The 26,105-nt window shown below is 35.9% G+C and overlaps 1 protein-coding gene across 2 annotated transcripts in view; it reads left to right on the top strand.

Moving 5' to 3' along the window:
• Positions 1 to 3,466: 3,466 nt before the first annotated feature.
• The window catches only part of LOC306854394 (teneurin-4-like), a gene marked incomplete at its 5' end in the record, with an annotated part of 168,383 nt that continues 145,744 nt past the window's right edge, over positions 3,467 to 26,105 (top strand). For both annotated transcript variants that reach the window (XM_079392352.1, XM_079392351.1), the window contains 2 exons: positions 3,467 to 3,689; positions 6,966 to 7,238. In XM_079392352.1, the coding sequence (XP_079248478.1) occupies positions 3,467 to 3,689; positions 6,966 to 7,238 (496 nt within the window). The remainder of the gene's footprint in view (positions 3,690 to 6,965; positions 7,239 to 26,105) is intronic.

Here is a 26,105-nt window from a genome sequence, read left to right as displayed (position 1 = left end):
CCTCAAGTGCTGCCATAAAGGCTCTTTTGTCTCTGTATGAATTAGCATAAGATAGAAGACTCTTTCTAAATGCTAAAAAATTAGTAAACTAAAAGCAAATGGTTTGGAGATTCCGGCCCGGCAGCTGAAGTGCTCTTGCGGGTCTTTAGGAGAAAAGCAGTTTTTGTCCATAGCGGAGGTCCTGGAGCAGAGGTCTCCAAGTCATTAATCACGGCCATCTTTTCAGCTGCCAGTCCATACAAAAGGTGACCCCGACTCCACAATGGGCTCGGCAATAAAGAGGCAGTTTAAGAGGGGGTTAGATATAGTTTACTGTGGATTATTAAAGGAGTGCTGCACATTTATATTACAGTGGTCTTAAAGAGCTTATCTGCTGGGAAATGCTGAGAGTGAGACTGCCATATTGTCCCACTCGTACTGTTGGGGTTTTTTATTTTAAGAGGATCTAGAACCAAATTCCATTATAATTAAGCCTTCTATTTTTGATGCGTTGGTTGATTTGTGATTCTGTTATTTTTTTTACCAGCTTAGACAGAGACTGAGACTGTCAGGTCAATCTCACAAAGCAATATCCAGGCTCATATTTAAGCTTAAAAAAAAAAAAAAATCATATTTTACATAAGAAGATTTAGCCTGCATAACTATTCTGATATATATTTGTTTGTTTGTTTAGAAATTGTGCCAATTTTAATTTATTTTCATTTCCCCCATAACATTTTTTTACATTACACTATTTAAAATCATCCTGTCTAGACATAAAATATTTTTTAAATTGAGAATACAATGTAAATATTTAATTCAGTTCAGCGTTATAGCATTATCTATACTTGTATTAATTAACTGAAATAATATATAATTTTTATGAATATTTTTTTCAGTACTGCATTACTTGAATGCCAATTACTTTAATGTGAAAAATTATTTTAATTATATGGTATATACAGCCCTGCATTTTAAAATAATTCAACTATTTTTATTTTTATAAAAAAATAATTTAATTATTTTTAATATGAATAAAAATAATTCAATAATTTTTATTTTTATTAAAAATAATTAAATCCAGTACATCAAAATACATCGTAGAGTACTTACATTTCTACTTAAGAATTATATTTTGCCATAATAAAATTCTAACCTGTTTTTTTCTTTTAAACTGTTTAATTTTCTTTGTTTGTTTAATTGTTATATTATTGTCATTACTATAATGCGTTATCTCCTATAGTTGTCATTGCTGTAATCTCAATGTCATTACTGTAATGTATAAAAAAAATTGTAAAATTGAAGTATTTGATTCAATTAATCATTATATACAATAAACTACCATGGTAACTACTTAGAGTTCTATTTTACAAATGCATTTTACAATTTAAGCCATATATCATTGTTTTTCTTCATACTTCAAAATTTTTTTTACTTGTCAAGACAATAATGTCACAATACAGAAAATAGGCTGCATTTTCTTTGTTCAAAGTATATATATTCTTTTCATTTTGAGGTGAAATGTGACCCGTGAAATTGTGACAGTTTCTGAAAGATTATTTTTTTTATTGTTTATTCAATTTTAACACAACATTGCACACTCCATCAGCAGATGCAGTGGATGAATGAAAAGCTGGTCTTAAATGTCTAAAGACTGCACGGCCTGCAGTTTAATCCATTACAGATAGTAAACCTTGTATTGTCAGAAACACTTGATGTGGATCTGAGCTGAAGTCCAGGAAATGAAATGAATCAAGCAGAGGAACCTCACTATCTTAAGTGAGCCTGAGAGGAAACGATGACCCAACCTCTAATCAACTTCATAAATCCACGTCGACATGTTTAAGACCTCCTCCGCTGCTCCAGTTCTATGTGATATCCTGTCTGTGGAAAATCAGGGGACCTATAAATTGATGTCAGGTTGCGTGATCCTGCAGTGGCACCAATATATTTCTCTCCACGCAGCCATTTTGCTTTTACACTGTGCTACACAGTGTCATTTAGTTACAGAGATGCATGCATTATTGTGTACAAGCTTGCATTGTGACAGTATAATGTTTCTCACAATGCTGTTTGCTTTGTAATGAGGATTTTAGGATGAGGCTGGAATATTAATGAGGCAGACGATGATGTAGATTCATATTCTTTGTGTGTTAAAGGACTAACGTAATGAAAATTGACATTCATTCCATGTGAATTTCTTCGTTCCATAAAATGCATATTTTGCAGAATGTCCAAGCTGCTCTTTTCCATACAACTGAACTAGATGATGATTCTTATTGTTTAGCTACTAAAAATACACAATGAAAAAAATAGCCTCTGTGCACTTTATTCCAAGTTTTCTGAAGTCCTATACAGAGCTTTAAATATTAGGGAAAAACATACTAAAACGGACTATACAGATGGAAAAGAGCAGCTTGAACATTCTGCCAAACATCTTCTGTTGTGCTCCAAGAAAGTCATGCAGGTCTGGAACTTAATGATGACCGAATTTTTATTTTTAGTAACACTTTTATCAGAATCTTGCCTGCTGCAGTTTGGTACTCTTGAAAGGAGTCATAAGGGTGTATTGTTGCATTGGGTATATAAACCGCAGACCAAACAGAAGGACACCAGCCACTTAAAAAAAAATCTGCTGTAAGTGCAACGTTTATCTCAGAGGCATGTTAAAACCAGAGGGAGGGATTTGAGTCATAAAGTTTACTGCCACAAGATTTGTTGTGCTGCATTTTATCAAAGTGGATCCTGTTTTTCGAGATGCTGCAGTGCTAACGCCGGGTGGGAGAACTATTTTAGAGGATTGTCCAGAAATCGTCTTTTTTTAAACTATAGTCCTTTAGGGTCTTGTCACAAAAAATAAATAAATAAAAGCTTTCAGCTGCATGAGTAGCACACAAAAATATCTGGGGCATAAAATGCTATAAAGAGAGATGATTTAATGTGAATACTAAGTGCTGTTTTGTATTTTTATGTTGTAATTATTTTCTTGTAATTTTATTCAATGAGTTATATTATTTAAGAAAATATTCTGGATACGCTGTCATTCAGCAAGGTTGCATTAAATTGATCAAAAGTGACAGTAAGAGTTTTTTATTTATCAAAGAAGATTGAAAAAAAAGTTATCTTAAAAGTATTATTTCTTAAAAAAAATATCATGCAGTAGAACTGTTTTAAAAAATATCTAAATAAATATTTGAGCACCAAATCAGCATATTCTGAAGGATCATGCGACACTGAAGACTGGAGTAATGATGCTGAAAATTTGTAAAACATAAGAGATTATAAAAAATGACAGATCCCAAACTTTTGATCTGTAGTGATGTTTAAGTTTTAATTGTAGGGTTATCTTAAAAAACAGATTACAAAAGGCAGAATTCATGCTAACCATGTCTTTTTTTTGTCTGTAATCTGTGTCGTCTTGCAGAATCATACAGACTGAACTGGCTTCTTTCCTCCCTTTGATGTTGAGAAAAGAGAAAAGGTTGCCATGGAAGTGAAAGAACGCAGACCCTACCGCTCCCTGACCTCAAGGCGGGACACGGAGCGCCGGTACACCAGCTCCTCAGCTGATAGCGAGGATGGCAAGCTCAACCCCAAGTCCTACAGCTCCAGTGAGACCCTCAAAGCTTTTGACCAGGACTCCAGATTGGCCTATGGCAGCCGGGTCAAAGATGTGGTGCACCATGAAGCTGATGAGTTCAGCAGGCAAGGTGAGCGGGACGAGATTTCACATGTCAGGTCTTATTGATAAAACAGTAATGTGTAATTTCTGTGCAACTAGTGCTGCTGAATGCAATTCGAATTGGAGAATTTACTGATTTTAGTTGGTGCTTTTTCAGACTTGGGTAGAATTGCGCTCAAGTCTGCGTGGGTTACGGTTTTGCATGGAATTCAGTATGGTTTGCATTTACTGTGAAAGCAATCTGGCCAAATTTGCAGAAGTGAACCGTTATTGATGACATTATAATTTGCCTATTAAAGTATAATGCATTTCTGATTGCTGCATGTCTCCACAGAATTTACCTTCAGCCAGAAGTCTGCATTTTTCATATCTGTTATAGGCTACAGCAGACAGACACAAAATCCATTCTGTGCATGAAAAGACTAACCCTCATGTCATTCCAAACTAAATGCCGTTATGTTTTTCCGAGGAACACTAATGCATAATTATGGCCATGTTGCTCTTTTACATACATCAATTATTGGTAACCAGGGGCTTTCAAACTCCCAAAAAAGTACCATAAAATTATTATTATTATTAGGGATGCACCGAATGTTCAGCAACCGAAATTGTTCGGCCGAATAAGTGAAAACAATGACATGGCACGATCAAATGGAGGCGCGCATTAATGCAGCAAACACGTCTGCAGTGTGAAAGCATTTAAAACTGTCAGAGAAAGATGCAAATATTTTCTAAATACACACACAAATTGCATGTATTCAAACAGCGCTGCACGAGCTCGCGGCGCCAGGGTTCAAAGTCCAAAGCGCGAGGAAAATCTGAGCTAAAACACAGTTACTTGTCGTTTGCTCCGTAACATTTTAATAAAAGACGTGACAATGTGATACGTGCAAAAAAAACATCTTCCCAAATTCATAATGAGAATGCTTATTAATAGTTAGTAAGGTAGTTGTTAAGTTTAGGTTTTGGGTAGGATTAGGGATGTAGAATAAGGCATTAATATTTGCTTAATTACTACTAATAAATGGCTAATATTCTAGTAATGTGCATGCTAATAAGCAACTAGTTAAGAGACCCTAAAATAAAGAGTGCGAAAAAAGAGTGGGGGGTGCGAAAAACAGTGTTCGGCTTTGGCCAAGAATTTTCATTTCGGTCCATCCCTAATTATTATTATTATTATTATTATTATTATTATTATTATTATTATTATTATTATTATTGTTGTTGTTAGTGGTGGTAAAAGTACTATAACTCAATATTAATTTAATATTATTTAAAACAATTATATTTATTTTATGTGGTATAATATAAAATATTTAAATTAATCATTATTATTATTATTATTATTATTATATAATACTAATTAATTTGATTATTTATTTGTACTTTTTCCAGATTTTAGTATACAATATTATTATTATTAATATATATATTACGGTATTTCATATTATATAGTGTATATATAACATTTCTTTATTTATTTGTTTGATTTTTGTTATATTATAATAATATACTGTATATATATTATTATTATTATTGTTGTTGTTATTAAATAGTATGAATTCATTTGTTTAATTTAGTTTTTTTTCAGATTTACAGTATAATAGTGTTACTATAGTATATATAATTATTTAATATATTTAATGTTTCTACACTGATTTGTATTTTTCCCCCAATTTAAAATAAAAATATTTTGATACAAATAATTTGTAATAATTTAATAACAATAATAATTACTATTATTATTATTATTATTAATGTGTAGTCATATTTAATGGGTGCCATAAAAACAAATGTAGACGGAAACAACTGAAGTAAAGATTTTAAATGTTTTTTACTCTGTTAAAACAAACAAAACTATGCTGAGCTTACCCCCCCCCCCCCCCATATCCTTGTTCTAAAACTGACTATAAATTGACATTAAAGCTGATATTTTTCAATTTTGCCTCCAGACTCCGCTGAGGGACTTGAATCACATTTTTCCACCCCTGATGAGTCTGCATCCCTAGAGTAAAAAGTGAAGCGAACAACAATCTTTTGTTTGGATTTAAGATTCGTGTCTTCACAAACCAATATTTGGCATTAGAGCTTAAATTTGGTGCCTAATATTGCATAATATTTGACTGCTGCTTAAAAAAAATAGTGTAAAAAATGAGATTATAAAATATACCAAGAAAATATGAAAGATTTTTCAGCATGATGATTCTCCTAAATGAAGTGTATTAATACTTTTGATGGCAAGAATGCAATTAAATCGTAATCATCCCTGATTCATGACCCGTGTGTTTATTAGTTTCTTTTGAAGTGTGGAACGCTGCACCCTTGATCATTTTACTTGCCTACTTCATATTAAAGCACATATCTATTACATGTACTTGTTAACATGAGACAAACTATCATACACTTTGGGGGAGCTCATCTTGCAGACTCGAGATCCGCAGCACATCTTTCAGATACACTCGAGAGACTGATTGCATTCGAGCAATTAAGAGAGACTGCCAGTGACGATTTGATCCGTCGCTAATATATTCCAGCCGTTCGGAAAAAGCAGTATCTAAAACCGGAGAGATAAAAGGAAAGCTGAATGCGGTGTTGTAGCTTTGCCATTAGCGTGCTGGGACTTTAATGAGAGGGGGGTACCTTGAATGCTGATTCGCTGATGTATTTTATGACCTTCTAATGTGTCCAGCTGATGGTGACCTGAAAAGATATCCACTTCCCCTCCATGAATACTAAATGCATTGTTGCTCTCAGCCACACTAACTATTATTGCGCTCGCTCTCAGGCATAAATCTATAATTTGCCGTTAGCTTCATCTAAACGGCTTTCTCTTTCTCGTACCTTTGGCCTTCACCAGACACGAGCGCACTCTGAATGTGATGTTTACTGAGGTTTTGAGTTTGAGTGCTCCATTTTGAATATAAAGTTCTCGTTAGGCTTTCCAAATTAATTAAATGTTGGCTAGTTTCACATATTGCGTATACTGAGTCATATACTGTATGAGAGCAGATGCTCTGTTAAAGATGTTCTGTTGTAACTGTTTATATTGTCTTTTTAATATTATTAATAATAATAATAACTAAAAACAATAATTGTTTATTATTATTAATGATTTTTATCATCGCTTGACAATCTCGGAGCTTATGATAGTGTTTTTTAAATACGATATTGTTTAAAAATTAATTAATTAAACGAGATGGAGAAAAATATGATTTTTGTTCCAGACCCCTACTGTTGCAGTCTTTTCTTGTATGCATGACACAGATTGTGTTTTCTCTCATTGTGTCCTTGTGTGTTGTATCAGAGACGGACTTCTCTCTCAGAGACATGGCTTTTGGAGATCCCATGCCGCCCCATATGGCAGCATATAGGACAGAAATGGGCCTTCCCCACCGTGACTACTCGGTGAGCGTGGGATCAGACGCTGACACAGAAACGGACGGCATCATGTCCCCTGAGCACGCCGTCCGACTCTGGGGCCGTAGCAACACCAAATCCAGCCGCAGCTCCTGCCTTTCCAGCAGAGCCAACTCCAACCTCACCCTTACTGACACCGAGCATGAAAATACAGAAAACGGTGAGTTCAAATGTCTGTACGCTCTCTTCACAGTTCGGCTGAGAGCAGTATTATGGCACCAGGCACAAAGGGACGTCTCCAGTTTAGCACCACGTTAATTCAATGTGTGATGCCCCTTTTATATGGAAATCAAGTGTGGTTTGGAGAGGCGGATTTTGTGACGTTTTAGTTCGGCTGTTGAAAAAAACAATCTCATGAATGCTGATTTATGGAAATAAGCTATGTAATACTATGATAATTCGAATTCTGTGTTTTCTGTTTATCACTAACCTCCAAGTGCTATACAGAACTTTAAGAGTGATGGTATTTTTCCATCCCTTCATATTCAGCTCAAAACAATGTCAGTATTAAAAACAAAACCATTGTTATAAATAATTTTTCTTGCTTTCTTTCATTTAAATTTGTGTAAATGACTCTAGAAGACAAGTTGCCAGATTCAAAGTCAAATAAATAAATATAACAAACCTTCATATTGAAGCGTATGCACTTTCTGTTTGGCCATGTCTTTGACACTTCCAATATTTTTCTTTTCTTTATCTGGTGGCCTTTCTTATACAAATTTGGATTTGATTCAATACTCCATTTTTATTTACAGATGGATTAAGCACAATATTTCTGCTGTGAATAGAGATTAATTTATTATTAATACAGTGATTATAGTATGATGCATGAAATCCTTGCTTCATTTTGATTGGCCAGTGCCAAACTATGATCCCGTCTCTTACATTAAGCAATAGGCTATGAGAAGCCATGTTTTACAGTGTTTTTACCCCATTCTTCAGCACAGAGTCTGATTAAAAAAAACAAACAGCAAATTGTAGCACTCATTTTTTTTTATGTATTTTTTATTTTCATAAATTGTTTATGATAATAAACATAATTCATCACTGAACTACATTACTTCAGGTAAGAGCTGGTTATTATCTATATGTAACTGCAATAAAATGAATGTATTTTGCATTTTTCAGCAATAATCTCCAAGGCATGTCTATACGGCGGAGCTAGTAGAGGTCAGATGCTTTCTGATGAGATTAGTGGCCCAAACAGAGCAGGCAGCCATCCTGAATCCATCCTCCTCAAGCTCGGTGCTTCCAAATGGTCCCCAAGGGCCCAATGAGTGTCTTTGCTTGCATAGAAGGTCACGCTGTACTGAGACAGTGTCACAGTAAAACTTGTCAAGAGCAGGGCCTGATTACGCTAGAGGAACCGCTCCGAGAACTGCAGGGATATATGGGAAATCTCAGCATGAAATATTGAGTCTGTTATAAAGTAAGAGCTTCCTATTGGGAATGCAAATGTTTGCGGTTTATTTCATGTGCTGAGAATTTCAACATTTATTGAACCAGGATACACACCTCTTTAAGTTGAATAATACAATTGACCTTTTGAAAAACTACAGTTAAGTGATATTTCATGAATGGCCTTTCAGTTGTTCTGATTAGCAGACTTCAGAGGTATTTGAAAAAAATAAATAAATCAAGAATTCTGTATTCCGCCACTGTTTTAATAGAAAGGCAGTATATTTGTAGCAAATGTCTTTTTGTTTGGTGTATATTAAATATTTTCTAATAATTATTTTTATTTTATTTACAGCAATCCCTGTTGCTATTACTCATAATCAGTATTACATTTTGTCACATAGCTTTTCCCATTCAAGAAATATATCTCAAATCATGTGGTTTGAGGAGACTCTTGCTTTTACTTTTCGATGCAATTTGATATTCATATTTTGCTTGGAAGATGATAAAGTGGACAAAAAAATAAAAAATCCCATATCTAGAGTATCATAGACAATTGGGCTCTTTTGACCACCTGGCAACATTTTTTGTTGTTTGGACCTAAACCATTTTGTGGATATCCTCCTCTGTATCTCTATCACAAGCCTTGACTTTTGAGAGCGAAATGTGATCTTTCTTCAAGGTTTATTAGTATTTAAAGCCTTGAGTTTGGCACTCTTTATATCCGCAGCCTAGTTAAGCCTTAATCACGCTCTCGTTTACAATGTACCTTATGCATATTCACTGCCAAACTCTGATAGTGCCTCTAACAGCCTTTAGAAATCACACATCAAGGGCCCGGCAGCGAAACACTAATTGCCTTTTGCTCCACAGTCTCCCTGAAAGCCTACAAATAGTCTGTTTTGCATTGATGACTGCATCATTTTAGCTATTAGATTCTTATTTAAAATGGCAGAGGTGTTCTTCTGTGCTGCATTGCATTTTATGCATAGACATTAGTGAAGGACTTAAAAGGAAAATGGAATATGTCTGTCTGAACGTTGTGAAACGCTGAAGTGAGGCTAACCCAAATGCGCATTAAACTGGATTTGATGACTGTGAAAAAGAAAATGCCCTCCGTGTATATCTTTATTCGCAGCTTTAGGCATCTGTTTGACTGTTGTAAAGCAGACATAATTCAAAATTGCTTTATTTGGTTAATTCAAGCAGAAACTCCAACTGTGTTCACTGTTTTTGAGCTCATGTTTAATAATGTGCTAGCTAACTGAAACCTACCGAGTTATCCGACCTACCTGTGTTTTATAGCTTTATATGTAGACTAACATAAATTGAAATGTACATTTTTAGGTTTTTGGTGATGTAATAGTTATTTTTGTATTATTTGGAATAATTGTTTTTTTTTATATATATATATATTTATATTTATTTATTTATTTATTTTTATTTATTTTTATATTTTTATTTATTTATTTATTTTTATATTTTTATTTATTTATTTATTTATTTATTTATTTATTTATTTTTATATTTTTATTTATTTTTATATTTTTATTTATTTTTATATTTTTATTTATTTATTTATTTTTATATTTTTATTTATTTATTTATTTTTATTTATTTATTTATTTTTATTTTTTTGTAATTTTTGCTATGTGCTTTTGTCATTTTTTTATTAGTTTTAATTTATTTTAAATACTTCTATTTAGTTTTAGTTTATTTTTATTTCAGTTTTAGTGATGGCAATTGTAGTACTTAGAAAAAAAAAAACTTAATGTTAAAAAAAAAAGTATCTAATGTTTATATTTTATTTCAGCATTATTTAATTAAGAAAAAAAAAACATTTTCAATAGCACTGGTAATATTTTGGTATTTGAATATTGTAATTATTCACTATCAAAGTACCCTCTTATACCGTCACAATACTTTTATGCAAGTGAAATAACACCCATTTCTTCTATTTTCTACTGATCCTTGCACCAACTGGGAAAGCAAAGCCGTTGTAATGCATTAGATCACATTGAGATTAAAGTAAATAAATAAATAATGTTTTAATGTTTAATTTATTTCATGTTGCAGTTGCTTTTAGAGCTCATTAGATTAAAAATATCAGAGGAGCGTCTTGGTACATAAAGAGAATTTCAGAATCACTCCGATTCATTTAGCAATTAGCTTTCATTTTCCGCTGTTAACATTCAAACTGGTGTTGTTTATCTCGCCAACGTTACATTCATTTAGATATAGCATAATCCATTATCGTGTAGCATGGATCTTAGGCAGATAGATTGTCAATTGTGTGTGTGTGTGTGTGTTTGTACAACCTGCTTATACTGACCCTCGTGTCTAAGCAGATTTCCTCAGGCACGGTCAGACCCATTGCGGAGTCATTTTGATCGGGCATAGGCTGATGTTTTAGCAGCGAGCTGAACCTATTCTAGACATAAGGGCTGCTTGGGGCAACGTGCAAAATGTGTCAGAGCCCACAGACCCTTCACTGGCTGAGCTTTATGGATATTTGCGAGTGCTACAAGCAATGGACCTCACTGGAGATTTCAAGTGCGGTAATTTTTATGGAGTTAGTTCAGCCAAAACATGCCCTTACGTCACTTTTTAGCATAGACCACAAAAAGAGATATTTTGAAGAATGTGCCAGTCGCCCTTTTCTGCACAATTACAATGAATGGGCCTAGAGCTTTTAAGATTTTAAACACCAGTAAGCAGTCTCACTTTTGTCTATCTGTGAACAATTCATGTTCAGTGTGTGTGATTCGGTTCAGCATGGGCGACAGGGAAAGCTGAGTTTGCATTGATCAGCAGGATATTTTCAGCTACAGCCACATCACATGGTAACATAATACGCGCTATTCAAAGTTCGGGTCATTAGTGTAAATCGAACGCAAATAAATGGACGCTCACCAGCTCGAAATGGCTGTGAGTCATATCTAAATTTGTTTACAATCTAAGCCTCATCTTAATGACATACTTAATCGATTTTTTCATGGGTGTGTATTTGTAGGTGATGGGGTGGCATAGTGGTTTAATATCTGTAATAGAAATCTGAAAGTTAAGGGTTCAACTACCGGAAAGGGTGGTTCGATTAAAGGGGACATTTCTGGGACTGGATCTTTCTCTGTGTACTTCTTGTTTTAATATACCATATTCTGTTTTGGGTAAGAAAAAACTCTTAAAAGACCACAACTATTAGGACAGGATGGTATAGCTAAAGTTATTATTATAATAAATGAATTATTATTATTATTATTGTTATTAATAGTAGTAGTATTCACCTCTCATAATTATAATGATACCATTTTTTTAATAATAAAAAAAATCATACAAAATGATTTAAGTGAATAATATTTATTTCACTTTGCTTATATTATCAAGTTTTAAACAGTATTTTTTTATGTCGTATTTTCACATCTTACAAAAGTCTGAGGCTGGAACAAAGGTAAAACGATAAAGTGTATATAGATAGCATTTGTTAGATTTAATGAAAATCAGCTTCTTTGACGAAGTCCATGTATTTAATGAAACACCCTTATACACTGTAATTGAAAATAATATATATATTTGTGGAAACTGTGATACTTTTTTAAAGAATTCTTTGATGGTTCAAACAGCATTTATTTGAAACCGAAATAGTTTGCAGCATTTTAAATATTTGACTATCACTTTTAATCAATTGAATGCATTATTCCTGAATAAAAATATCCATTTCTGAAAAAAAAAAAACTTACTGACCCCAAGCTTTCATAAAATATCACCTGCTCAGTTTCTTCCTGCATTGTCATTAAAGACCAATACATCTTGTCTTTCGAGACCCCTCACCATTATTTAAAAAAAATGTCATGATAATGAAGGTTTTCAAAAAAGAAAGACACACAATGTTCTCTGAGGTGAAAAATGAATGACGGAACGATTTTCTTAGAGGCAGTGAATTTATTTAATTTTTTTTTAAATGCATGATTAAGCTGGTGCCATCCATCAGATTTTTTTCCCTTGGAGCTATATAACTGATAATGTTCCCATGTGTTAATGCCTGTTATGGGGGCTCGGCACGCATGTTGAGCAATTGGAAAATATAAGCTGAACCCTGGGAGCGGTGGATTAGCGTTTCCACCTTTGTTTCTTGCATTACGTGACTTTTTGCGGTTTTTTGTATAGGCTAAATTGACAGTTTCCTGCAGAATTAGGCGTGTAGAGACCGTCTCTGTTGTGCTTTGAAAACGGCGGTGTGAACTTGAAGGGCGAGAAGGATCAGAAGATCCGAAAAGAAGTTTGATGTACGCACATGGCACAATCTACAATTGCTCTCCCTTATTTTTGTTTGAAGCGAGGAAGCTATAATTGGTTAATTTGACTGAAACTGCCTCTGCGTTGGTTCTTTGTAGAGCCTGTATAAGATGTTACTTCTGAGGTTTACTACTGGAAACTTTGAACTGCTGAAAGATTGAGGTTAAGAGGGGCTCATGGGGAGTGATCAGTGTTGCTGTAATTGGGGATGTTGACAAAGAGACAGATGTGCTACTATAGAGCCTCACTGTAACTTTAAGCTCAAAAGACAAGCAGATAGACAAAGTTACTTCTGTATCCTCATAACATATGAGTTTTGGACTTTAGTTCTGGGCGTTTAATGATAAAATCTGTCTCATTTCGAAAAAATATGCTCAGCTTCAATCTGGCTAATAGTGTGTATGCTGCTCCAATGGGCATCTGTCACAGACTTGATAATTACGGTTTACACAGTGTGGCTGGTTGGCAGAAAGGGAGGTATATTGTTTATCTTGGGTGTATTTTTTATGTTTTGTTCTAAATTGGACTTGGATGTCATGGTGATATTGAGGTAGGAAGAATTTGACTGTGCCCACGAAGAAAGTGATATTGTGTTACCATAGTGTTAAAAAAACATCATGTATCAATTCAATACTATGGTATTCTTTCATTTATTTTGGAGTACTGAGCAAATTATCTTTTTTTTGTGAAAATACTGTTGTATTACCAAGGAATGTACCCAAAAATGGTATTTCAAATTATTTACCTCATGAAAAAACTACTGGATTGTCATAGTAGTCCTCCTAAAATCCCCTTCAAAACCAGCAAAACAGACAATCTGATATTAATGAAATTAATACAATACATAACTCATGTTTTGCAAAACATCCAAAGTGAAATTCACAGTGCATTGAGTGGCGCTAGATGCATTTTCAGTTTTATTCAAAATATATGAATCTTAATCTAGCAACACTGATGTAAGTATCATTAAATGTAATGTCTGGTGAGTGGCGTTAAAATATTAATGTTATTTTCGTGTTTGAAAATAACATACTGTAGTTAAGTGTAATCAGTTGTGTTAACAAGTGCAACCGTGCAATTAAAACACATTTGCTGAAGAAACAATGCCATTTTAACTTGCTTTTATAAATTAAGATCCGTTTATAGAGTGTTGTGACTCATATTTCAAGGTGCAATGCTTTACCAGGTGAGCTACCAAGCAAGTTTACTATGTGAGAAAAGCAATACATATGGCACTGGGTATGTGATGTAAACATCAAAATGTGTTAGTTTATAAATGTATCAATGACACAAATCATACATTATAGTGTTTTGAGGTCATACTGTTATACAAGGAACAGAAAAAAAAAGTTTTTTATTAAACAATAATATGCATAGAATTTGTATGTATAGGTATGTTATTGATTTTTTTTTTTTTTTTTTTTTTTCAGTGAGCCTACTGTATGTTAGAAGTTTTGGTAACACTTTATTTTGATGGTCCCTTTTGAACATTCTGTTGACACTAAGTAATGTTCCTACTACGTGTCAACAAACTCGCTTTAGAGTATTAGTAGACTGTCTGCTTCATATCTGCTAACTCTTTATTGTGATGGTCTCCCAACAGACACTCTACTGACTGTAAGTAACTTTGCAAGTACATGCCAACTTATTCTAACCCTAACCCTACCAGTCCACTAATACACTACTAACACTCTAATGAAAGCTAGTAGAAATGTAGGTGCAATGTTACTTACAGTCAACAGAATGTGTTAAAGGGACCATCAAAATAAAGTGAAACCAAAGTTTTAGACATGTTAGCGTGCTAACAGTTAGCTTACAGTTGATTATTCTATCAATGTGACAAACTCATGTTCACAACCAAAAGAGTTACTGATTACTAATTACTGAGTAAATTACTCACCCACTTGGATTCAAATGGCTTTCACTTGCATCCGAATTGAACTTGAAATCTGTGAGGTGCATCACCGTTCCTGCAACCCCAAGGGAAGCACAAGCAGGCTTCATATTTGATATCTCCCTCACCTCACTTGTCTTTTGAACCGTTTCCCCTGAGCACTGCCGCCATATTATCAACCCACAAAGTGAAGTTAAATCAGACTGCTATTAGATGAGATATTTCCTCCCTTACAGGAGGGCTTCAGAAAGGCATATGGTGTACAATGGTGTGAGATAGCAGCCACAGAGAGATAAGGTTACAGAACCTGACCTTGAGCAGTGAGCAGACAAAAAGAAAACAGGCTTTAAATGCTAAGAAAAACCTATTACAAGCTGAATTATTGCATTATCCTTATTTAAAATATAATGCAACTATGTCAGTGTTGTTAACATTAACTAAAACTGTTTTGTTAATTGAAAGAAAACTAATAAAAATTACAAAAGCACAAAACAAAATGACTTAATCTGAAATTAAAATAAAAATTGAATCTATAAAAAGAAAAGCTAAATGCAAAATATGAATAAATAATGCTAAAATAACACTGACCATGTTAACCTTGCCGAGGTTGAACATGCAATTGTTTTGTGCAATACTGATATCACCGCTTATGCTGTTTAAATAGTCTATTTTTTTTTCCACTGAAGCAATTAGCATGCTAACACTTTTATGTAGTGTAGTGCGAAAAACAGACAACGAAAGTGAGAATATTTATTGGAACCCAAACAAAACAAGGTGTTTGCAAACTTATAGCCGTGACTTCATGAGCGTTATGTCAGGTGTGAATGTGACTCATAACAAATTGCATGTTATTTTTTGCACTTAAGAACTGATTTGCTGTTGCAGCTGAAATATTAATGTGTACTATATGTTAGTATTGGTATGGCAAGGAGTTTGCACTCTCACTTGATATCATGCTGATTTTAGTCCTGACCTTTTCTTTTAATAACAGGAAATGCAAACTTCATTTTTCCTTTCTCTTTGAATATGTATAACTTGTTCATAGTTATTACTGTTGCTCATACTGAAGATAAGCGATTTGAACATGGCGTTTAATAGTGTTTCTCAGTCTTTTTTTCATTTGAAGGCCCTTAACAGTCCAACACAATATTCAAAGGCCCCCTTTATAGTATTAACAGAACTGTAATATTAATTAAAATATATTATTAACAGAAACACACACACTAACCTCCTTAAGCTGTGTTTTTAATAGGTCTGGTTTAGATAAGCCAACCTAAATCTAAAATTCATAGTCGTTGCACAGCAACATTTTTGCTAGTTTATGCCGGTTTATGCCATCTTAGCTTGCCATCGATCATGGCCAAGCTGTTATTCAGTTTGTTAAGCTTGTGGGCCAGCTGGTTTGTTCTCAAAACCATTCTAAAACCAGTACAGACCAGTCTGGCCACATTGCGAGACCAGCTAAGACCAGCAAACGTTTTTGTTTTTGTTTTTCAACAGGGACTTTTTTCAACTCCTTACAATAAATAGTAGGAGGCTATTTTTACACAATAAGCACCACTCCACCAATTTCTTCAGAAAATACAACAATCAAGTTTATTTTTAGACAGCTGCGTTTTGCTTTGAGCAATGTTTTCAACATCTTTCTTGTTTGAGGTGCATGTTTTGTTGCTTTGATTTAAATGGCATCGCAGCTATCACATCAAAGCACACTGTTATAAACACATCTCTTTGCAGTAATCCTTGTTATAATTAACTGCAAAACATTTCCTCTTTCATGTAGCCATTGACATTTATTAAAAAAAAAAGGTTGTTTGTATGCATAAAACGTGATGCATGCTGCTAGAATTCTGCGTTTTTGTTTTCTGCTGATTCCCGAGTTGGCTGTTGACAAGTGCTAAAAAGTGGTCATGCTTGCGTGAGAGTGCAAACATTACTTCAAAGCAGACCCCAGTGCCGGCGACTTTCGACTCGATTAATCACACTCATGGTTCTTTTTTAATGTTTCTATTTATTTGTTTACTCCTTTTGGCTGCGGCTTTTCCTCAGATGGTGGATTAGCAGAGTTAGTGCTGCCTCATTTGACAGCTCATTCTGAGACTCTAAAGACCCTAGTGGACAATGCAGGTCTGTTATCTGCTGTGCTCCATAAGCGTTAGGTTTTGACGGCACAGACGTCTTTCACTAACATTCGATCAGAGCCCCGAGAGCTTGAATACTGGGACACGCTACTGCCGCTGCCGCTAATCACGAACCACAGCAGTTTGCTGAATCATAAAGCCAAAATGCCACATTCTCTTACATTAGTCTAATGCTAGTTGGTAAATAATCCATTGGGATGCGTGCATATGTCTTTATATACAGCAGTTAGTCTTGCAGTTTGTTAGATTTTCTCAAAACTGGGTCTGTGGGGACAGATCCGAATATCTTGGATTGATATTAGATGGCGTGTCGTTGAAGAATTGTGTGCATATGAAGCAATTTTCCATCTTTTTTCCCCCACCTTCAGCTGAAAATCTGTGTAATGGGTTTCTGCATATCCCAATGACAGACATTTCTTATTTATTATGCGTGCTCAGATGACTGTAATTAACGCTTATCTGACTGACATCAAAATGTGTGTCATCGACCCTCGTACATGAAGCGTTACACAAAAATATGATATGAAGTGTGAGTCAGACCCAAGAGTGAAATAATAGATATGGAACAATGCATAAAAGCCACGAGTAATAACGTGTAATGGGGTTTATTTTATCATACTACATCATATTTTGGTTTCCCAGCTTAGCTAGAGTTATTAAACAGGCTTTGCCTTAAGCATCACTGTGGCTTTAAGTAGAGACGATAGAGTTTCATTACTGTACACAATTGAAAACGAGCCAGAAATTGCATTACATGACATTCTAATTTCAATCAAATGAATTGCATTTCTTCTATGATATTAGGCTTGGCATTTCGTTTTGGCTTGTTTGGCTGAAAGAGCACATTATACATGTATATTACGCAGTTCAATCCAGTTAAATTTATTCTGTACCGCTTATTGTACATGCACACCATCCCAAAACCCCAGTGAGCAAGTTAAATAAGACAGTGGCGAAGCAAAAGTCATTAAGATGGCAAGCGAAGAAGGAGGATTAAACCTTGGGAGGAACTAAAAGGAAATCCATCCTCTTGTTAAGCAATTTTTTGGAAATATTTCTGGGTTATATCCAGGCATATGATTATTAACAAAATCTATAAGAAGGGTATAAAATCTATAGTAGGCTAACCGTCATCTTTGTTTTAGATTATTATTGTTTTAAATATTTAATTATTTATATGTATCAATATTTTTTTATGAATTTCACATTGTATGACTGAAAGTATGAATCTGAAAAAAAGGCATTTGGAAAAAATATAAAAATAATAAAGAAATTCCAAACTTTCTCTTCTGAGACTTAAAGTTTAAATTTAATATTCATATATAAAATAATAATAATAAAAAACGACTTGAAATTACCATAAATGTCAAAACAGGCTCAAATGTCCAGATTTAAAACTTAAGGAGTACTAATGCTTCAAACTATCTTCTGCCATTAAGTCTAGATTCTAGAAGGAAAATGTAGCAATTATCCACTCCAGGAATAAATAACTGTGTTTAAAAAAAATAAACAAAGGAAAAGGAGCATAAGCTTTATTAGATTTGCTTCCCAGTCTCCCATAATTCATGTTAATGATGAAGTGCCTTTCAGCAACAGTAATAATGAAAACAAATGTGTTACTTTCTGCCTCTGTGCTGTTAGAGAGAAATGATTGTCAGAGCTAATATGATTAGCATGCAACCTCATGCATAATCAGAAGATTGCATTGTCAGCAATGACTGGCCAATATCTTTTGCAAAATTGCAATGTTTTAGTAGTAATTTTATAGACAGTGACATGACAGTTGATAGACGTATGTTCTATTGATTTTGCAGTTAATGACTGTGCATGTAATTATTCAACAGTTACACCCAGAATGAGACCGAATAAAGAGACAAGCCAGATAATAAGGAGACAATAGGTAATATAATGTTTGAAATGTAGAAAATAACTTTCGGTTACAAGAACCAGTTGCCTTGTTGACAGTTGATAATTTTGTTCTAGAATGCACAGAAAACCAGACCAACTAAGCTTAAGAACCAACTGTAATTATACAATTGTATAATGTATTCATATCAATTTAGTTAAAATTTGTTTAAAGCATTAATTGGCAAAAAACAAGGACTTTTTAGCTACTCGCAGAAGTTTCATAAAGCCAACCAGATTCCATGAGGCTGAAACTGTTGAAATGTATCCTTGCCAAAGAGTTTTGGGAAATTTCTGACTTTCAATACTGAAGTCGACAGAAGCTGTACTTGGATTACTGAAAAATAGCTGCCGGGGACATTACCTAGATAGCCATTGAATGGACTGAGTTGCTGTAAAAAGAACACACTTGACGAACTATTTGAAGCTAAGCTGGTGCTCTTGAAGGTAGAAGACTGTCATAGACCGCTCCGTATCATCTTATCAGTCGCTGCATTAAATTATGTTTTATTAACAAAGTTTGGGAGGAGCACGTCAGATACTTAGCCTAATTAATCACAAGTGGCACGCAATCAAGTCAATCAACTCACGGATATAAATACAGCTGATATAGCTCCACTCACTTGACGGTCTATCAGCATTCGGTCCGCACATCTTGCCATTACATCACAGACTCAACTTCTGCCGTCCAAATCACGAGACCTATGCTGGGGTTCTTTTCTGATCCTCCGGGCCAATCAAGCCGCTGCTCTCTGCTCAACCAGCCACACACTCTCCTCCACCGGCATCTTATTCGGATGCACAGATTTCATCCATGCCAACAATTCCTCCGATCGGAAAGTAGATCGTATTTAAGCCTGAGGCAAACACTGATTAATTCTGAAGCACCGTCCTCACGGAGGGTAAACAAAGCAGATTTACACGATCTTCCGTCACCCGGCAAACCAGCCAACCTCACTCCTAAATCAACTCCAGCCGCCAATAGATAGAGGAAAGCCCCAAAATTGCCTCGCTCGACACCACCATTGTCCCGCTAAAGACCCGGCTCTCCACGAGCGTCGGGTCTCTGCAGCAGGCCTTCAACGAGCCTGGGCCCCGCCCCAGTTCTCACCGCAGAAAAGCCTCACTCACTTCCTGCTTCGGCTCAGCCTTCACTGCGGCTCTGCCGGCCGCAGCGCCTTATGCAGCCGGGTCTCTAGCTTCTGTTTCCAGATGCTAGCGCGAGGCAGCCTCCGCTAGCGGCACAACCACCAGTGTTGTCCTCAGGTAAAATTGCTAAAGGCAGGTAATTTGTTGATAAAAGTTGTTAAAGGACGTCGCGACATCATTGGATGTTAATGCCACTATGAAACCATGGCGCAAGTACTTAGGATACACACTGGAATTACTCAGAGTTTCCTTATTTTTCACCAGCATTTTTACCTGTAATTAATTTACACATTGCATTTCAATAAATGGATAGAAAAGATGGATAAGATACATTTTCGTTTTGTGGATAAACCCAACAGTGGAAGAGGAAAGTTTCACAGTTGATCACAGTGGACCAACAGTAAATGATTAGCAATCACATTACAAAAAAAAAAAAACATTATGGCAACAAGTGCAAAATGCAACTTAATTCATTTGTGAAGTGCGTACTGCTAGGCACCTCTCCCAAAGTATCTAACGTTACCAGCCGATGTGCCACTTGGCTGGCTAGCTCGTTCAATAATTTTCTTCCTTGCAAAAAAAAAATACTTTACCACTTTAATTTTTAAATCACCACATTTGCTGCTAGTTGCTTGAAAAACAAGTTACTAGGGTAGTGCAATGAAATGGCTAAATCGGCAACGCTGCAGGCTAACTGGACATTCCAGCTTGTCCAGCTAAAACTCTCAAGCCACTTATCCGTGGCCTACAGCAGCAGAAGCAAGCACGAGGCTGCCTCCGCTTGCAATACAAGCCCACACATCTCAGTCTTTTTCCTCCCGCTACTAATAACCCCTTTTGTCCTTTTCAGCAGCCTCCAGCTTCAGTGGCAGACACTAGCGTGAGGCTACCTCCGTTAGCAGAGCAGGCTACACAAGTTTTTCCGGACTCCCTTCCTGTGGCCTACTGCCTCCGCTCGCAACACAGACCCACACATCTTTTTCTCATACTCCCTTTTTCTCTAACGCTTCTATCTGTTTCCCAATAGGCCATAATCATTTGTATAAAGTATCAAAAGTAAGTAACATATGGTTTTGTCGAAAATTTATAATATATTAAATATAATGTATTAAACAATATCATGCACATACGCATTACACCAAAGCCTACAGAGGGCTCCAATAGCTAGACAATCGTCTATATCGGTGGTTCTCTACACCCATTGCTTTTTGGGGGATACTCTGAGTTCGGGCCATTCCTGAGCTCAGAGCCCTTCCCCAGGACAGCACGCCAACTACGTATTACTATACTCGCCAAATACGCATTACGTAACTCTTGCTAAATATATGTAAGTGTGAACTCGTGAAATTGTTTTATCAAAGTTCGAGAGGAGCACGTCAGATACTTAGCCTAATTAATCACAAGTGGCATGCAATCAAGTCAATCAACTCACGGATATAAATACAGCTGACATACCTCCACTCACTTGAAGGTCTATCAGCATCCCTCCACCACCCCTTCTCCACCTATATCACTAAGTTCTCACCACACTATAGGGGATACTCTGGGTTCGGGCCATTCCCGAGCTCAGAGCCCTTCCCGAGGACAGCACGCCAACTACGTATTACTATACTCGCCAAATACGCATTACGTAACTCGTGCTAAATATATGTAAATGTGAACTCGTGAATTCTCATAATGAGGCTGGAAAGGAGTCATTTAGCTCAACCTTCTGGCAAGTATGTGACTCTAAAAGTAGTCTCTGTTACAGATCAACCTTGGGTCCGATGCCCATTAAAAAAGAAGCTCCAAGCTTGCCTTTTTAAGGACACCGAGGTACTGATATGCCACTGTCTACCTAGTGTCAGTCAGGAGGGTTTTGGCGTGAGTTCGGTTTTATTTTGGCCTTTTTTTCCCCTCAGAGCTGCTCACAAAGCCCTGCTGTCACCATCTCACCAGCAGCCTTATCGCAGCTGTATAGATGGCTTGCTTTTTTACAGGTTACACAAGCACTGCTTTCCTCAGTTTGACCCCAAACAGACCGCATTCACAGAGGGCGGGAGCTAAAGAGCAGGTTGACCTATAGCAAAAGAAGCCTGTTTGTTTTCACTTTTTTTATTGCTTATCATAGCATTCGGGAATTGAAATTAGAAATATCAAAACTGTGAGTTACAGAGTTTTGTTCATCAGTGGAATACACTAAATTCTTTACACTAACAACTCTTTCTAATTAAAACTTGTACGATAAATTGTATGATATCATATGACTTTTTTTACACATTTTATAGTTATCCAACTACAGTAGCGATTAAGATTAGGGGTTGGATTTGAGTTACACAGGCTGTACATTTAGGTTACATATTTGTACGACACAACTTATGTTTTCTTATAGATTTTTTTCATTTTGTACAAATAATTTTTCTGGATTTTTGGAATACATTGTGTTTTTGATTACTTTTAGCAAGGGCACGTCCACATGAAGGACCAAGACAAGTAAACAACTCTTTCAAACTATGCTATAGATTCATGTTAGGCTTTTACATTTTGTGTGACCCAACTTGTGCGATTTCTTGTGAATTCGCAATTTCATGTGAATTATTTTGTATTCTGGATGAGATAAAGTTGTTGATACTTGAGTTTTGCAAGGGCATATCCACACAAAGGACAGTGATGGTAGTGAATAGTTGGGTAAAATTCATGCCATTATAATGACGGCCCAAGTTGGGGGGCTTCCCAGGTGTGCATGCAGTCAGAATTTGTGCTGACTGGAAAACAAGGCCCCAGCCGAACCTCATCAGTGCAAAAGTTTGTCGGTCGAAGTATCTGTAATGAGGTGTTGCTCTACTTCTCATTACTAGGTCCAAGAGAGGACCCAACAGGAACAACACATAAATCAAATACAGGCTTTTCTGTTTTAGAAAAGGGAGAACAAATGAGAAAGTGGGCTGTGCTTCTCTAATAAGTTAATCTGTAGGGCCTGTGTCATTATTGTAATGATATATGATATGATATTTACTTTTTATTTTTATTTTTTTCATCATGATGACTTATTGGCTCAAGCATCCATTTCCAAGCAGGTGAGGTTGGGGCTTACTGCTAAATTAAGGCTTCGCACCAGAGATATGTCACTCAGAATTTAATGGAGATTCTGTTTGTTATATTATCCCTCTTTTGTGCATTTGATATTTAAACCATTAGCAACCCACGTACTGTGTAAACTAACGCAGCAGGAGGGTCTTTCTCATCCCCTCACATTTCATGCTTTTATTTCACACAGATTTGTTTTGTGACTGATTTGTGTTATGTTTGAGACCGAAATAGTCACAGAAATGGTTCATTACTCCATTCCATTAATGGCAAAACAATTCGTATCAATCACTTATATACAATAGTTTTCTTTGGGATAACTCTGGTAATGTGCCGTTGCGTATGAATTCTATCATACGCGTCCTTCGCTTTCATGAAAGCAGTTCGAGTACATTTTCGCATTTTTCTTGGATGGTGGTCTCAGCAAATGTGTGGAGAATGGATCAATACTTCATCCCTAGCTAATCGTAAACCATGGCAACAGCTCGAGCTGGCAGAGATTGGTCTTGTACTGAGATTTAGAGAGAAATGCAGTCTTAAAAAGTCAGGATATTGCAAAATTAGCATTTAGCCATTGCGCCGTAAGGCCTGATGCAAAAAAAAAAAAAAGTGTGTGGGTTTGCGCAGGGAGATTATGAGTGTGTGTATGGATGATGGTAGGTGATCCTGCACACCACTGAGGTGTTGGTCTTAAGTTTGTTTATTACTGAATACACGAAGAAACAATGTTAAATGCTAATAATAGTACAATTAACTACCTATATATGAATACTTAGGATAGTAAAACAATTCCAAGGAAGAAGAAAATGGAAGAAAAAGAAGAAAACAATCTTTTGTTGTCAGTGTTAACCACTACAGTATTTAGCTCAAAGTCATCTGTGACTTGGTACAAGCTAGCCAAATTAGCCAGATGCCAACATGGACAGGTTGCCTGACATCCTTGAAAATCATGAATAAATGTTCACTGACTATTTTAAATGTGCGTCCACTTGCAGTGAGGATAAACATGGTTTGTGCCAACCGCAATTTGTTTTGTGCTGCAAATTATTGGCCAAGAGCATCAAAATTTAGGAGACATTTGGAGCCCGTACTTGTCAATTTTCCAATTCAGCCTATGCAAATGCAATCATTTTGTCTATTGTATGCTAATATTGAGACATTTCTGGACGTTTCTGTTAATTTTGTATTCAATTGAACAATTTAGGAATGGAGTTAGGTGTCCAAAACCAGACGTGAACCACTGTGATTTAAGCTCAATGCACACTGTATGATTTTACTGTCTGAGACAAATTTCTGGCATAAAAAATTTATTTTTATCATCATATGGCCTTTGAATTCATGAAGTGAACTTTTGCCTGTATGGCGTTCACTGTTTCAGACACTTTGTTTGGACACAATCACAGAATGATATCTGTGACTGGTCTTATGTCGCTTCTCGTCCGTTGTCGGCCGGCTTTGTCTATGTTTGAAGTCTTGGCTTCCATTTATTGTACAGTCTGGCATGAAACACTGTACATGTCGAACAGTCTGCCTGGTCTGTCTCTTTGAGATCACATCACACAATCTGCCATTACATTAGCTTGACGGTTCCAAAACCTAAACAGAGTATAGCAGGCTTTAGTTAGCTTGTGAATAAATCTGTATAGTTATCAGGAAAGTTCAGCTGTCCATCTTTCATCATAACTCCCTGCTGAGAGAAAAGTTTTACATTTCCGCACGCCTTTTATATAGAAGCGGTGCATTAGAGCCACATGATCAACTGTGTGAATCTTTCTGCAGGGTGTATTTTAGCGTTTTATTAGGCCAGGCCCTCAATGCACAGAGGCGCCATGGGTACGGGTATGGTGCCATCCTCGCGCATCGCCGCCGCAGGCTAGCCACATGCAGCACTAATGAGCTGCTTATATTTGCAGGCTTGGCTTGCTCTCTTCACCACCAAAAGTAAACTTTTGAATCTTTAAGAGGATTGCAAAGGATTTCTTGATTATTTTTGTCCTTCGGAACAGGCCAAATGCAATCCGCAACTGACAACCCCAGAAAGGACACAAGTTAATTACGTGTTGTTAGCATTGTTGTGGCTAGAGTTAGCCATGTTTTCGCTCTGGTGGCTACTGACAGAGGAACTGCTAGAGGAACATGTGTTTTAAACTGATTAACACGAACTGGCCTCTTTGATGTGGGAGCGCGTCTAGAGAGCTCCGCCGAGGAGGCCTGAAGGCGATTAGTAGACGGTTTTTAGGCCATTTGCTCTGTGAGATGGGACCTCAGAGGAGATGCTCGCTCGGTTCAGGGACGAAAGAGCTCCCACGTGCTGGTGAGAGACGGGAGGACGGTGGCGGCTAGCTCGGAGGATATCGTTAACGCGAAGCGATGAAGAGATGTGAACCTGCCCTTCGTATTCCAGAACAAAGAGAGCCCCAGGGATGTTTGAATGGGCTATCTTGAAGGAGATTTGGCAGTGTCAGCCCTTGTCATGTCATGCGAGCTGAGTGTAAACATCAATAGCAGACAAGAAAAGATCAGACGGATCCAGATTTCAGTCTTAAATCCTGACAGAAAAGACTCTGAAGGCTTTATCAGTGTAGGAACATTGCTGCTTGGAGCTCAGAATATCTGTCTGAGTGCAAGTTGTTGGCGGTAGAATATTGTAAGATATTTGCATGCAAATTTATGAATTTAAGTTTTATTGTTAGGATTAGCAAATAATATTGTTGTCAAATGCAACCCAAAAATATTGCATAACTATTTAGTTATGCTAATTTTATGCTAGCATTTGATATTAGCACACAAATAGTTTGTAAATGTGGTTGGATGAGCTACAAAGCTGTAAAATAGTCAATGTATGCACACTTGTGACCACACATCAGTTGAATTTTATAGCAATGCATATACATTATAATCAATGTTATTTTAGTATCATTCAGATGCTATTATAATTGTATTAACATTTTGTTTCTGCATTTGTATTTTCCTTTCTCATGTAAATTTTTGAGTTTTTGTAATTTATGCGTTTTTTGTAAATTATACGTTTTTTTTTTTTTTTTGGTCATTTTAAATAATTTTTTCAGCTTTAATTTTAGCTATTGGTAAATAAACCAGCTGAAATAAAATAAGCGTTTTATGTTATTTAATTTAACCTTTATTTAAACCATGTTTATGGTTTTAGTTTTAGTTTCAGATA

The sequence above is a fragment of the Barbus barbus genome (genome assembly GCF_936440315.1).
Source record: "Barbus barbus genome assembly, chromosome: 34".
Lineage (NCBI taxonomy): Eukaryota > Metazoa > Chordata > Actinopteri > Cypriniformes > Cyprinidae > Barbus > Barbus barbus.
This window is presented reverse-complemented; position numbering and strand designations above follow the sequence as displayed.